Source organism: Budorcas taxicolor, chromosome 11, assembly GCF_023091745.1.
Source record: "Budorcas taxicolor isolate Tak-1 chromosome 11, Takin1.1, whole genome shotgun sequence".
NCBI lineage: Eukaryota > Metazoa > Chordata > Mammalia > Artiodactyla > Bovidae > Budorcas > Budorcas taxicolor.
In genome coordinates this window covers 35464160-35480388 of record NC_068920.1, presented here as the reverse complement: position 1 = coordinate 35480388, position 16229 = coordinate 35464160, and the positions used below count along the sequence as shown (strand labels likewise).

At 45.9% G+C, this 16229-nt stretch overlaps 1 protein-coding gene across 1 annotated transcript in view; it reads right to left on the bottom strand.

The window, feature by feature from the left end:
• The window catches only part of PKHD1 (PKHD1 ciliary IPT domain containing fibrocystin/polyductin), a 448252-nt gene that overhangs the window by 408014 nt on the left and 24009 nt on the right, over window positions 1-16229 (bottom strand). The window contains exons 13-21 of the mRNA XM_052647828.1: window positions 13230-13371; window positions 10840-10954; window positions 9583-9861; window positions 9021-9110; window positions 8837-8927; window positions 7727-7869; window positions 5794-5918; window positions 4231-4406; window positions 1389-1527 (exon numbers count right to left, since the gene is read on the bottom strand). Of these exons, the coding sequence (XP_052503788.1) occupies window positions 1389-1527; window positions 4231-4406; window positions 5794-5918; window positions 7727-7869; window positions 8837-8927; window positions 9021-9110; window positions 9583-9861; window positions 10840-10954; window positions 13230-13371 (1300 nt within the window). The remainder of the gene's footprint in view (window positions 1-1388; window positions 1528-4230; window positions 4407-5793; window positions 5919-7726; window positions 7870-8836; window positions 8928-9020; window positions 9111-9582; window positions 9862-10839; window positions 10955-13229; window positions 13372-16229) is intronic.

The following is a 16229-nucleotide window of genomic DNA, read 5'->3' as shown; positions in this document are numbered from 1 at the left end:
TCTTTATCGTCTGAGCCACCAAATATATATAAATATACATATATATGTATTTTGTGTATAGATGTATATGTGTGTGTGTATATATAAACTGCCTGGGGGAAAAGAGTATTTCAGAACATGGATTCAATGTGTTCAAAGAAAGTATCTCTGAACAGAGGGATTATGAGTGATTTGTACCTTTTCACTGTGCTTTTCTGTACTTCCCATATTTTCAACAATGAATATGTATGACTTTGATCAGTAATATTACTTAAGTACCACGTATGGATGTGCATACTCACAACCACACAGAAACAGTCAGACTGAGGCTTTTCTTGTTGGGGGTCATTCTGTGTTGTCCTGACTTTCTCAGGCTGAAGGCTTCCAGAGGAGCTAAGGAGCCTGAGAAGACTCGGAAGGGGAGGTTGTGAGCACCTGTCTAAGTGTGCACCTAGATTATACTTCATCATTTCAGAGTTAATAACTTTGGCATTTGGAGCACAGGATCACAGGGGGCTCACTTGACATCTCCCCCTCCATCACCACCGAAAGCCTTTCCCTCCTTTATTCTGCTGATGATTTTTTGTCTTTTCTACCCAGAGGACCGTGAAACATTGTCAAGAAATGTGCAACATAGATTCTAGCTTTCTAACATTGATTAAAAGTCTCAAGTACGGTGTAAGTAATGAGAACTCATTTCAGAACATGTTAGATACAGGGGGAGAAAAGAAATTTTAAAGACAAGGCATCTCAATCGTTCCCATTCTATGGGTTTTAGTGAACATTTAAAAGGACGAATTACAGCTTGCTGTGTTCCAGGAGCTTGGAGGAGCCTGATTCTTAGTTACTGCTTTGTAAACTATGGCCAAAGAGGTTTGTTTATGGACTAATCAACGCTTATGTGGCTCTAGTGCCACCTGGTGGTGAGCTTTCAGAACTGGCTGGTTTTCTTCCTTTGACTATGAATTGTACTTCCTTTGGCCTCAAAGAATTCCAGTAAGATTAATATATTAATGTTATTAATGGAATGGAAGAAGAGGAGCAAGAAGAAAACAGTGGTAATGTGAACCTCTGAAAAGCATAAAAATACATCTACTTGTAAACTAATTAACTAGAAACTAGCCCCCAGATCAACAGAATCAGCATTGCCTTGGAACTCATTAGAAATGCAAATTATCAGGCCCTGCCACCAAGCCTACTGAATTAGGATGGTGTGGCTAGGGCACAGCAACCTGTGTTTTAACACAACCTTCAGGTAAGTCTGATGCAGCACTGTTAACATTGAGAACTACTGCTTTAAGCAGCAAGGCAGGTAAATTTTCCTGATTGATAAAAAGTCTCACCTCTGTGACTCCTAAGGCCAGTTAGCAATTTTAAGGAGGGACAGGTGACCAAAGATGGTTCCCTACCTTGCAGTGATGAGCGGGAGCTCCAGGCCACACCCCGCCAACCAGGAGGTCACATTGTAGACAGGAGGTGATCCCACCACTGAGAGTGATTCCAGCAGATTCCCACCAGGGCGAGCTGTACCAGTGTCCGCCTGAGAAACTGGAGACCCAGGAGCCGAACATCATCAAGTAAATCAAGATGGAAGACCTGCTGGGTGGACGGTCCCTGCTGGAGGGGCTGAGTCCCTCACATCTCAGCACACCATGAAAACAGAGATTCCCACCTACCTGCTGCCATGAGGAGAAAAGGAAGAGGGAGGAACTCAGTTGCCAAAGGAAAATGCAAGGTCATGATATAAGGAGATGATGACTAATTCCACGGCAAACTTCAGTAAGCCCCAAGCCAGCCAATCATCATTCCCTGTGCCCTTGGAGATCCCCCCGCCACCACACGCACATGTGCAAACACACAGCTCATCTGTGGCAGTGTGCACGGCCCCCCTCTTCCTCCTTTCCTTCTCCAAGTCCCGGCAGCTCCAGCAATGCAAGATGATCCCCCTCAGGAACACGGAACACACAAGGCAGATCCTGGAGATACTTGAGTTTTATCCACTGCATGGTGTCAACATGTGTGCAGACACAGTGCAAGCATTTAAGACAGACCATTTTGCAAATCCTGATTTTCCACTTCTGCTGGGTGACCATTTGGCTAATCACCATAGCCTCTGTAAGACTTTTCTCATTGATAAAGTGGGACTCATGGTAGACATCAGTCTGCATGGCAGGGAGAGTTTACTGAGATGGCAGGTTTAAACAGCCAGCGTAATATCCTCTTTCCCTTCTATTAGGCACCATGTAAATGCAGTTTCTTTCCCAAATCTGTGCAATCGAGACAGCAAACAGTTGAAAAGCAGCATCCTTGCAGGCCCAATGCTGAGCACAACACCAGGCACAGAGCCAGCGCTCGATAAAAGTTCATTTGCTCAACTGAGTATGGAGTCATTACAGGTGGCTCTGGGGTCAGTGATCTCTAGGTTTCAATTTCCCCCACATTCCCAACGATTTGAGACAAGACACTCAGCGCCCTCTTAGCTTTGGTTTCCTAATCTATAGAGTGGGGATCATAGGGCCATCTTAGGGGTTCTGAAAATTAAATGAGAAGTATTTGGTAGCTACCACTAAATAAAAAGAAATTTCATAGAAGACATTAGGTGGGAGAATATAATCAAATATTAAACTGATCAGATAAGTGTCAGGCAATTAAATATGAATATGGAGCCCAAGTGTGTAGTTTATGTTACTATTAAATAATCCTCACAGAAAAATTGTTGCCAGCAGGATGACTGAACCAAGTGGGAAGCAGACTGTTACATCCAAGCCACCTCCTGTCTTTCTTATCTCTGCCCTCTGCCTCCCTGCTCCCCTCCCCACCTCCCCCCTACATGGCTCCAGATGCTGGAGCATTTGGGTGCACAGAGGTGATGGCCATGAGAAGGAGTTGGGATCCTGGGCATTGAGGGTTTGGAGAGGAGGAAGGGAAATGATATCTATTATCTAGTCCTGAGTTTCCCAGTCAGTGGGTTCAAGTGTATGAAATATTGATCCCATCAGCCCTCTGGGAATCTGTGCAGCATCTGGGGTCACCAAAGGCCCCAGCCAGTTGTCTTGGGCACTAAGGAATTCAGACAGTTATCCCAGCACACTATTGGAATATTATTTTCTGTGTGTCAGAACATGGAATTTGAAGTCAGTGACGCCAGATGCTCCCCAAACACTCAAATCACTGAAACAGGTAAGAGATGGAATTCTGAAGAGTATCAGAAATGATGCAATTTCAGGGCTTGAAAGAGAGCTCCCTTACCCCTCACCCCCAAGTTCCCTGCCCCCTAGCTCTGCACTTTCAGGTAAAAGATTAAAAGTGGCACAACTTGATAATCAGAACGCAAATGACCATTCCATCCTTTTCTCCCTGAAGAGAGAAGGAGAAGCTACGAGAAGCAGCAAAGCCAGAGTCACACGGGATTTGATGGAATAGGGAGAGTGAACAAGGTGGAAACCTAGAGGCCCTGGGAGCAAACCACACCATCCCTCTGGCCCTCTGGCCCTGGCGTGTGTGTCACACGTGGCCTTGGGAGAACCCTTGGTGAGCACCTTGCCCTTAAGACAAACAAAGCCAGCTGAGATCAAGGGACTTTGTGCAGAGAGGGCCCAGGCCTGAGCTCTGAGTGATGCGTGGGAGCAATCAGATGGGCAGAAAGCTATTCTCATGAGGATGCGATGACCCTCTAACTCACACCAAGTTGGCACTATGGGTCATAAAATCAGACTTGTGACCCATTTCAGGGACAATGATGCTACGTTCCTCACAGCACCTTTTATGACAGATATTAACAGATGGAGGTAGGGAGAAATCCTGCTGGCCTGACAATAGTAATGATAATAGTAGTAATAACTGATTATATTTACTGAGCACCTACTACAGTCAGGACCCATGATGAGTGCTTTACGTTACACTTCAGTTAATCTTCATAGTAATCCCATGGGGTAGAGGCCTCATTATGCCCATTTTATAGATGAGAAAACCAAGGCCTCTCAGCCAGAAAGTGGTAAAATCGGGATAAGATGACAGGTACCCAAAGCAAGAGCAAACACTGGGGTAAATAACAGAAAACAGAAGGAACTTGCTAGAGGGATAGAAAAGCCAAAGACACACAATCACAACTTCCTCTTCTCCCTGGGACTGAGGAGGAAAGACGGAGAATCATCTGTTCTCTCTCCATTGAAAGAGAAGCAGCCCTTCCAGAAAAGCCTGAGGACCCTATCTGATGGATAGTTCATAGAGGAGAGTAGATCTGATAATCACCTGTTAGGTTTGTGTCTGCAATAATAATCTCATCCACATAGAACATGCCCATCTCTGGAGACAGAGGGAGGAGGTCAATCTGGTGAACCAGCACAGGGGAATTTGCAGGAGGCAGCTGGAGATGCGAGGAGTGACGCACACACGTCTTCCAGAGGTTGGTGCAGGTGAACTGCCAGCTGAACACAAGCACAGAGCAGAAACGGGCCTCCCGTGAGCACCACGGGCCTCTCACCTGAGAGCCCCAGTTCCCCGCCTGGGCCCGAAGGCCGTGCAGCTGGGAGATCTGCACAGTCCTGGTGGCCATGGTACCAGCATCCCCCCCAAAATGGGCTCAGCTCAGCTGGGACACAACACCAGTGAGTCACGGTTCAGTCCACCACCCATTCATAACAGTGTCAGCAGTCCTTTCAAATTACAATACAATTGTGTGTCTTAAGCAGATCACATGTTAGGCTCTAACCGCAGAGATGATTAGTAGACTCTAAAACCTAATGGAAGAATAGTGGAAACAGTGTCAGACTTTATTCTTTTGGGCTCCAAAATCACTGCAGATGGTGACTGCAGCCATGAAATGAAAAGACGCTTACTCCTTGGAAGAAAAGTTATGACCAACCTAGATAGCATATTCAAAAGCAGAGACATTACTTTGCCGACTAAGGTCTGTCTAGTCAAGGCTATGGTTTTTCCTGTGGTCATGTATGGATGTGAGAGTTGGACTGTGAAGAAGGCTGAGCGCCGAAGAATTGATGCTTTTGAACTGTGGTGTTGGAGAAGACTCTTGAGAGTCCCTTGGACTGCAAGGAGATCCAACCAGTCCATTCTGAAGGAGATCAGCCCTGGGATTTCTTTGGAAGAAATGATGCTAAAGCTGAAACTCCAGTACTTTGGCCACCTCATGTGAAGAGTTGACTCATTGGAAAAGACTCTGATGCTGGGAGGGATTGGGGGCAGGAGGAGAAGGGGACGACAGAGGATGAGATGGCTGGATGGCATCACAGACTCGATGGACGTGAGTCTGAGTGAACTCTGGGAGTTGGTGATGGACAGGGAGGCCTGGCGTGCTGCAATTCATGAGGTCGCTAAGAGTCGGACATGACTGAGCGACTGAACTGAACTGAAAACCTAAAACTCATTTAGGTTTAAAACCACTTACAAAACCCCTGAGAGATGTGGAAAGAGTGCTGAATCAAGGGATCAAAATGCCTGGATCATGTTCCAGCATCTTTGCTCACTTGCTGAATGAATTCCAGTGAATCACACATTCTCTGGGCCCCAATTTTTCCATCTGTAATGTCAAGGAATGTTGCATAAAATCTCTTCCAAATATGATGGTCTTTGACTCTATCCCTATGAGAAATGTCAGACTCCTTATATATGTAACAACTAACTGCTCTTAAATCAGACTTCTTTGTCAAATAAAACATGTTCAGAGCTGAAACTATTGTCCGAGGCCCCACTATCAGACCATACGTCTCATGAGTCACTGTCCCCAGGATAGTTAGCCATACCATCTGGGAATTCCCACCACACCTGCCCACAGACAAGCTACCCTTGGGTACCTACCTAGGACTGGTCCCCAGGAGACTCCAGTCACACGTGAGGTTCTTAACAGGGTTTTGAAGGCCAACTGTGAAGGACACAGTCATCTTCAGGGTAGTATTCTCAGGGCCTCTGTACGCAAGGCACAACTAGAGACACAAAACAAGGGCTTCAGCTCTGTCACTAAGAAGCAGCTGTTCAAGTAATGTTTACTGAGGACAATCCACCCCCTAGAACCAACCTAAAGACAGCCAGACCTCTCCTGCCCTCCTAGACCTTACCTTAGTTTACAGCAAATTGCTATTTATCCAACAGAGAGTTATTCAATGCCTAGCATTGTGTGTGGCTGTGAGGATTTTTTACCTCAATTAGAGATCTCAATTAGAAATCCCTTGTTGTGACCCAGATACCTGTGCAATCTCAAGCAAGGCACTGAACCTCTCTGAGCCTCACTCCTTAACCTGAACTCGCCGGCATCCTTGGCTTCTAAGTCAGAGTTAAGTAAAATTGTTTGGCAGGATTTTTCAACTGTGGCACTATTGACATTTAGGCCTGGGACTTTTCTTACACTGTGCATTGCAGAACGTGTAGCAACTTTCCTAGAACCTGGGTAGGTTCTGGATGGCGCTAACACTCCCCCAGTTGTGATGACCAAAAATGCCTCTGCTGCTGCTGCTGCTGCTGCTAAGTCGCTTCAGTCGTGTCCGACTCTGTGCGACCCCATAGACAGCAGCCCACTAGGCTGCCCCGTCCCTGGGATTCTCCAGGCAAGAACAGTGGAGTGGGTTGCCATTTCCTTCTCCAATGCATGAAAGTGAAAAGTGAAAGTGAAGTCGCTCAGTCGTGTCCGACTCTTCGCAACCCCATGAACAGCCTACCAGGCTCCTCCATCCATGGGATTTTCCAGGCAAAATGCCTAGCTGCTGCTGCTGCTGCTGCTAAGTCGCTTCAGTCATGTCCAACTCTGTGCGACCCCCATAGACAGAAATGCCTCTACTGTGGGCTAAGTCACCACCACCACCTGCCGGGTGCCTGTGCTATAGAAGAAAGGCTGCAAGTTGGGTGTTGCCCTTTCCTGAACCGTTTAGTCCCAGCTCCCACTCCTTTTTGACTCAGAAAGGACTTGAAACCACTGCCGTGAGCTCAGTCATCCCAGGAAGGTTCACACTGGTTCCCAAAGAGCAGAGCTATTCACGCAAAGGATACGAGGTATTGGAGGAATGTGTCAGTTCATCCATCAGTAATAACAGTAACTATAATAAATAATAATTAGCTTTAAACAAGTCCTGGCCACTGCCCAAGCACTTTACTGGATCACCTCATATACTCTTCCTCAATAGCTTGAGAGGCAGACCTGTCATCACCCATTTCTCAGATGAGTAAACTAAGATAAAACACAGAGGGCATGCAGGGTATAGAGTCAGAATTCAAAACCAGAGAGTCTGAGTGGAGAGTCTGCTCTCATACCTGGAGATCAAAGAAAACACTGAAACATATGGAAACTTCCATGTTGTCATTGTTGTTGCTTTTTGTCATTAATTCAACTCCAACTCTTTGCAACTCCTTGGACTATAGCCCTCCAGGCCTCTCTGTCCATGGGATTCTCCAGGCAAGAATACTGGAGTGGGCTTCCATTTCCTCCTCCAAAGGACCTTCCCAGCCCAGGGATCAAATCCACATCTCCTGCCTTGGCAGGTGGATTCTTTACCACTGAGCCACCTAGAAAGCCCAGAAGCTTCCGTAGGTCTCAGTTATTACAAAGGCATTTCTATGCAACAACTAGCTAGTGGAGGACCCAAGGTGTCCATTCACACCCAAAGCCTAGCACCTCAGCCTGAACATCTGTGAGTCATGGCAACCACTCCCTTGTGTTTCTGTTTCTCCAGCATCCACCCCAGAGAATAATTTCAATCCCTCCCTGCCCACCTGGCCTGCAAACACAATGGCTGCTACTTACGTGCGTGTACTGATCTAGCCGGTAGACTTTCTGAGCAGCTGGAGGTGTCAGGACAAGGTGTCGGGGCTGATGGAGACTGAACCTCCCACAGAAGGGCTCTGTCCCACTGGTGAGGTGCCCATCAGAGGTGGAACCTTCTAACCCTGGATGAAGTTCAGATAAAATAGGAAGACAGGAGTAATTATCAAACAGAGCTCCACAACATGTCTGCAAGGAATGGGTTATGGGTTCTCCATGACACTGGCCTCTCAGTTCTTGGGCAAGCTGGGCAGGGCTCGGGGTGGCCAGCACCCTCCAGCTCGAAGGCTCCACCTATGAGAAATGCATTGTGTCTGCTCCAGAGCATTAAAAATCTATTATCACTTTCTATGTGTACCACAACAAAAAAATATTGAGAAGCAAAGAGGTAAGGTGTGTTGACTGCAACTTAGCTCACCTTACGATTTCTAAAACGTATCCTCGCATTTTTGGAATATGCTAGACTACCGTCTTCGGCTTCCCAAGTGGTAAAGAACCCATCTGCCAACGCAGAAGACATAAGAGACTCGGTTCAATAGGTTGGTCGGGAAGATCCCCTGGCATAGGAAACTGCAACCCACTCCAGCATTGTTGGCTGGAGAATCCCACAGACAGAGGAGCCTGGCGGGCTTCAGTTCATAGGGTCGCAAAGAGTCAGACACGACTGACGCAACTTACCATGCACAGCACAGACTACTGTATTATGTAAGAATTCCTTTGAGATGTGATTTGAGTTAAACAGGATTTGCACTGTTCTGCTATGTCTCTCCTGTATCGGTTGCTCTTTCCCACCTGTGGCATGAGATGCAGCTCCTGAGCCTTAGTTACCAGCATCCTTTGTTTCTAACTCTCTGCTCCCCTGATAGCACGGAAGGGATGTCCTTTCTTTCTCTGATTCCCACACCAAGCAGCTCCCTCCCAAACATGCAGCCTCTCTCTTAAACACTGTGTCCAAATCCAGTTTCCATTGGAATGAACAGAGTTACCTTGGAGATGAAATGAAGATTGTTCCCCTTGTTACATTAAAAAAAAAAAAAAAAAAAAGATAAGGGTAAAGAAGAGGGTTGGAATTTTCCAAACCAGGAATCGTACCTTGTTCAAATCCCTGCCAGAGTAAGATGTTCGCTGCAAGGGGTTCCAGTTTGCATTTGACTGCAAGTAACTCCTCAATGGCTGTTTGAATCTGTTAATAAGAGAAATGACCAGGAGCTCATGCCATGGACATAAAGGCTACCTCTAGTTCCCCCACCTCTCCTTATGTGAATAAAATGCCCACCTGATGGGCAGTGGCATTTGCAGGGATTGGCTGACTAGAAACGTTGTCCCAGGTAAGGAAGAAGTTCCCTGTGCCAGACACTGTCAGCATCTAAAAAGTCAAGAGTGACAGAATTAAACAATATGTGCTCATTGAGCCAAAAAGACAATCTAGGAACATAAGACATACTTCCCTGACTTGCTATAGACAGTATACCAGGAAATAGGACCTAAATGGGTCGAAAAGCTATGAAATCACGCATGTATACACTCACAGGCATGCAAACATGGGTGTGAGTGTTAGGAGGACCTTATTTCCTCTCTGAGGAATACGTTTCCAAAGGAAGATTTACCAGGACTTTGGTACCTAAAACTAAGTCCATGAATCAGGGCATCACAACAGTAAGATTCCTTTAAAAAAAAAAAAAAATCCTCTCAACGCTACTGGTTGGATGTCCAATCTCTTTTGCAGGAGAGTTATCATTACGGCTCAAGTCTCCTGGCTCCCAGCCAGCCAGCACTAAATTCCTTGCAGGGTTCAGCCCCTGACCCTAACCCCATGGGACAAAAAAACACAGGCAGACCTGGATTTCCGGAAGTCTCTGGGCCCAAGCTCGGATCTGATGCTTCTCCCGGAGGTATGTGCTGACCACGTCAGGATTCAGCCAGGTGTTGTGGATCTGGACACCAATTCTCACCCCGCTGCTGGGGCCTGTCCCTCGATGCTCTGCTTCCAGGTAGTACCTGGCTCCCCCACGCAGCTCCAGCTTGGGGGTCTTCTGTTGCTGGGTCTTGTCACTCCCATTCTGCTCCCAGGAGTCAAACCAGTCGGCAGTGCCCACCCTGATAGAGGCCATTTTCACCTGCACCCCAGTAAACACATCAGGACCGATACTGTGAAGCTTCTGGGCCTCTGTCTCTCAAACAAAAAGCATCCAGACATCTACTAACAAGGGATTTGGGGGCTGTTCTGCCTTTTCCAACAAGTTAGCCTGAACTTCTTAGGACTATTCTATGCATGCCTCTCCAGTCATCTTTCTCTCTCTCTTTTTCTCTCTGTCTAGATTACATAGTATTCAGATGAGATGGATGGGCCATGTGTAAACCTGGAAGAGCCAACCAGAAACCCTAACTTTACATGATGCTGTGGGTAAAATTATATGACACCCTTTGAGAAACCTAAATGACTTGACCACATCAAAATCTATGATGCTTCTCCACCCAACTAGCAAAGTAATTTCATAGACGTATATTCATCATTTGAGAGAAAATACTATGTTTCTTTAACAATGGCATTAAGTAATTTTGGTTGTTTGCTAAAACACTTTTTTTAATCTTTCAAAACTGGCCAGAAAATTCCTGCATAAAACTAGCTACATCCACACCCAGAATCAGTGGTAAAAACAAATTCTGAGTCAGACAAATCTGGATTTGAATTCTTAATATGCCTCTTTATCACCCCAGCGGCCCTGTATTGGTCATACAAGCCTTCTAAACCTCATTGTCCTCATCTGGAAAATGGAGATAAAGAAACATAGCTCACAAGATGCTGTGAAGCTTAGAAACAAGTTATGTAGCATAATGACCAGAAAGCTCTGTTTCAAAAAGTAAAATCAAGTAGATTATTTCTCAAATTTTTAAAATTTCTAATTTTAAAAACCTGTACACACACATGTACGCACCAAAAAAAAAATTAAAGTCTCTGGTTGCTTAACAGTGTGTTACGACTATCAGTAGAACATGAAAGCCTTCGTTTTGACTTATTGCTTTTCTTGGTGTTTTTTTTTTCACGAGTGAGGGAATGGGGACAAGAAGAAGGAAAACAAGAAGGTGGTGAATACCTTGGTCCTCAGGTCCTCCGACCAACTGAAATACAGAGAAGCCTGGCTGTCAGCCTGGATCCAGAAAGTGTAATTATTTGTCTCTGGGGCCACAAAGAACCCACTGAGCCGTGCTCTGGAAAAGCAGAGGAACACAGAGAAAGAAATGGGGGCAGCCAAGCCCAGTATCACTGACCCAACAACGGTGCCCTTGGATTTTGTTTGTCTTTATGTTAATGAGGAAGAAACATTTGACTCATGCCTGTGACTGGCCAGAGCCCTCTGGATGCATCTCTTCCTGTGATGCCTGCCTGGCTCAGTACCTCAGCCCTTCACTTTGAACTGGCACGACTCCCCAGGCAGTTTGCATCATCTTTGGGAAAGTTGTAGCCACAGCATAGGGTCACCTGGGGGCTTAGCTGAGATCACTTACCAAACGTGGCCAGTACAGGGTCTGGCACATGGTAAGCATTCAATCAATAGTAAATATCATTCTCATTATTAGAAATAGAGATCTTCAATCAGAGTTTTCTCTGATTTCATCTAGATATGAAGAATACAGAGAATATTTTTCTGAGAATAGTTTTGAAAATAACTAAAGTTGCATCATTATCATATTAATAAATATTCCAATTTTTTATCTTAAAATTTTGAATTTTACAGAAACGAATGCCAGAAAGAATAGAAAGAGTTGCTTTCTGGTTTGGGGCTCCTTGAAATGGCAGAGAAACCTACAGGTCATATCAAATAATCAAAATGCTCTTTTATCTGTTGAGGTGGGACTCTCCTTGATGCCCCCACACACACTGAATATAGCTGAAAGATTTTCCTTGGAATATTATTTATGGTCCTCAGAAACTATGACAAAAAGATGCGGTACTAGGTGCCACCAAACACACACACACTATTTATTGCCACTTTAAAACCATGAACTGGTGGTTGGATATCTAATTAGTAAGACTTTCAAGACAATAGAAACTTAACTCTGATCAGATTTCCTTCCCTACTTGGTTCCTTCAATGTCTGAAATTCAATGAACTGAGAACAAAGCCTTCCTTTTCATAACTGAATTAACCTTTAAAATGGCCAAGAGACTTCCCTAGTAGTCCAGTGGTTAAGACTCTTCACTTCCACTGCAGGGGACCTGGGTTCGATCCCTGGTTGAGGAACTAAGATCCCACATGCTCTGCAGCACAGCCAAAAGAAATCAGTAGAACAGTCAAATCCTTGAAAGAGGCTACAGATTGACGAGAATTCACCCGCCTGCAAACGCAGGAGACGTAAGAGACACAGGTTCGATCTCTGGGTGGGAAAGATCCCCTGGAGGGGGACATGGCAACCCACTCCAACATTCTTGCCTGGAGAATCCCACGGACAGAGGAGCCTGACAGGCTACAGTCCATAGGGTCGCAAAGAGTTGGACATGACTAAAGTGACTTAGCACAGAATTCAGACACAGGAGTCATAACCAACCTCTCTGAGGAGAGTTTCAAAAAAAGAAGAGATCCATCACACCTAAAGGATATAGACACCTATATACAAGCTTAGAGCACACTAGGTCTCCACAGTTCTCTTATTTTCTACATTTTTAACCCCACATCAAAATAATGAGAAATTCTGGCCACATCCTTGAAGGGACTAAAAAGACAAAACTAAACTAAACAGGGAAACTTTACCACACTGCAGTCACTACTGTAGAAAACAATGTCTCCCGAGCCCACAGGAGCTTCCCTGCTCTACACCAGCCATCTGGTTGACCTACATTGTGAAGTCACTCAGTCATGTCTGACTCTTTGCGACCCCGTGGACTGTAGCTACCAAGCTCCTCCATCCATAGGATTCTCCAGGCAAGAATACTGGAGTGGGTTGCCATTTCCTTCTCCAGGGGATCTTCCTGACCCAGAGATCGAACCCAGGTTTCCCACATTAGAGGCATACGCTTTAACCTCTGAGCCACCAGGGAAGCCCTGACCTATAGCCCTGGATAATTGTTCCCACAGAGCTGTTGGCTGCCCAGCCTCTGCTCCCTCATGTGCCCAAAGGGCAACTGTTTGAGTCTTTTTTTAGCATCATCCAGATATTGGTTTTATCTCTTAACCACATTTCTACAGGAAGTTTTGCCTGCTCTTTACCAAGCTTCCTGTCCCACCCAGCTAAATGTTCTGATGAATAGTCCTCCCCAAAGCAGATTTCAAACGAAGCTGTACAACATACATATTTTACTCATTGATCAAAATTTAGCATGTACGCATAAAGGGCCTGTGGTCCATGAACATAACCAATACTGGTGAGTTAGTAAATATTTTACATTTTCCCCCGGAAATCTCATTGCTTACTCATCTGTCTCCTAACCTCACCCAGGCCAGTAGAGACACTTGTGATCTGGACATCCACTTTTCCTGCAAACATACCTGAAAGGTTGCCCTTCCTTTGACCAAAATCCAGATGGAGAACTGCCATTAGGGACGATCTGCCAACTGTACCCAGGGGTGGCTTCAGTCAGGTCCAAGTCCTCAGAAGCATCTCCAACTTCAAAGAGAAGCCCTCGATTGCCTGTAAGACACGTATGCCTCATAAACATCAGAGGGGGTTTCTCCCCCAGGCAGGGGAACTTCTTGACTACAGATTCAGGACAAAGATGATACGGGAACTATTTAGAAGGTGAGTCAACTGAGACCCAAATGGAGTAATCATGTGAGACACATAAAGACTCTACATAGAGCTGATTCACTTTGGTGTACAGCAGAAACTTACACAACATTGTAAAGCAATTTTACCCTAATACATAAAATTGAAGGAATACCCCCCCAAAATAAAATAAAGATAACATAAATGTTCTAGAAAGTGGAAACTACTGCTAGGTGTAAGAATTCAGCCTCTGAGAAAGAGACACCTGACAAGGAGCAGTAAGGGGGCATCTTCTCAGAGGACCATAAAAAGCAAAGGAGCTCTTTTTAATGGGAGTGTCCAGATAAGAGAAAAATGTGAAAAAGCAATCAAAGGCTTATGAAGCCAGGAGTGCACTTCAGTATCTTTTAATGTCATGAGAACTCTATTCCCTAAACCCCCTTTGTCTCAGAAAACTGGCAATCCTCACATTTTTCATGAGTTCTGACCTCAGTTTGTGAACAGGCAGCAAATCGTGTGACAGGCTGCCATTGCATAACATTCTAAATGTCATCAATTTATTTGTGTTTTATATAAAAAAAAACCCTGAGACCAAAGGCATATGTGTGATCAATCAGTTCAGTTCAGTTGCTCAGTCATGTCCAACTCTTTGCAACCCCATGGACTGCAGCACACCAGGCTTCCCTGTCCATCACCAACTCCAGGAGCTTGCTCAAACTCATGTCCATTGAGTCGGTGATGCCATCCAACCATCTCATCCTCTGTCGTCCCCTTCTCCGCCTGCCTTCAATCTTTCCCAGCATCAGGGTCTTTTCCAGTGAGTCAGTTTTTCACATCAGGTGGCCAAAGTATTGGAGCTTCAGCTTCAGCATCAGACCTTCCAATGTATGTTCAGGACTGACTTCCTTTAGGGTTGACTGGTTTGATCTCCTTGCTGTCCAAGGGACACTCAAGAGTCTTCTCCAACACCACAGTTCAAAAGCATCAATTCTTTGGCACTCGGCTTTCCTTATAGTCTAACTCTCACATCCAAACATGACCACTGGAAAAACCACAGCTTTGACTAGACAGACCTTTGCCAGCAAAGTAATGTCTCTGCTTTTTAATATACTGCCTTGTGTGATCAATACTGGCTACTAATTGGGTTGACAGTAAAAGCTCTGGAATCACCCATGGGTGGGTTGAGAGTCCAGCTCTACCACTTACTTGATGGGCAGCTTTGAGCAAACTGCTTCACATCTTCGTTTTCTCCTGCATCAAAATGGGGTCAATAGTAAACAGAGAAACTGCTCTAAAGACTACAGGAGCTGAGTTACACGGCAGTTACATCTCAATAAAGCCGTGGGGAGAAAAGTCAGTTTGACAACTCTGGAGGGAAAAAGACTAAGGGAGCTTAAAGTATATACACAAAGAGCCGGAAATATAAGTACTCAGTAAAGGATAGCTAGGGCTGTTATTATTTTAAATTCCTGTTGTTATTCCCTGTTAAATCCTAAGAAGGGGAAACAGATAAGGAATAAGCAGAAAAATAACAGCATATTTTAATGTATTATTTGAGGTTTCTCAGGCTTAGCAGTATTGATCTTTGGGGCTGGATAACTCCGTTGTGGGGCTTCCCTTGTGCTGCCTGCAATGCGTTTTAAGGGCTGCTTCCCTGGCGGCTCAGACGGTAAAGCGTCTGTCTGCAATGCAGGAGACCCGGGTTCGATCCTTGGGTTGGGAAGATGCCCTGGAGAAGGAAATGGCAGCCCACTCCAGTATTCTTGCCTGGAAAATCCCATGGACAGAGGAGCCTGGTAGGTTACAGTCCATGGGGTCGCAAAGAGTCGGACACAACTGAGCTACTTCACAGAGCACTGAAGGATGTTTACCAGCACTTCCAGCCTCTACCACTAGAGGTCAGTAGCACCGCCATCCCAGTTGCAAGGACCGAACACTGCCAAGTGTCACGCCTGCTCCTGAGAACAGCTGCAAAACAGGATCATTTGTCCTGTTACCCAGTGCATGAATTATTATTCATTATTACCCAACACAGGGCTGTGTGCCCGACACGCACTGAGGCCAAACAATACCAAAACATCGGAGCCTGGAGCAGAGAACGGTTTACTGCAGGGCCATGCAAGAAGAGTGGCCCATGACTAAAAACTCCAAGCTCCCTGAAGCTTTTCCGCAAAGTCCTTTTATAGGGAAGGTGAGGGAGGGGCGTTATTAGTTGTTGCAAACTTCTAGGTGTCAGATCTTTTGTTCTTGAGGTCAGGCCACAATGTTCCAACCTGCACCAAAACAAATGTTATTCTCTGTTCTGACAAGAAGGGCAAGGTCCCACGGAGGCTCAACCTTCATCCTCTGAGATCCAGGTCCTAGTTAAGAGGAGGGGGGTCCCTGCAGGTGCTGGTTACCCTGCCCAGGGAGTGTACGGCCAGCATGCAAGTTTGGGTCCTCCTGCCAGTGCCCAGCCCAGCTGAGGAGGCAGCTCTCAGCTGGCGGTGCCCTCAGGTGTCCAGACCTTACCCAGTCATCATCACAGAGGACTCCAGCTGCCCCTCAGGATCCTCAGGCCGCCCAGATCGGGGCTGCATCCATGAACTGCAACCCATGGAGACCCCTGCCTCCATTAGGTCGCAGAGGCAGAGATAAGGGGAGAAGTCGTCCTTGACTCAAGACCTGCGCCGGTCAGTGGGCGGCTGTGGTGAGGGCTTGGGAGCTCTGCAGGACACAGCCCTCATTCTGTCCCTGAGACCCCCAGCTCACCCGCCAGCCTGAGACCAGACAGCCTGGAGGGC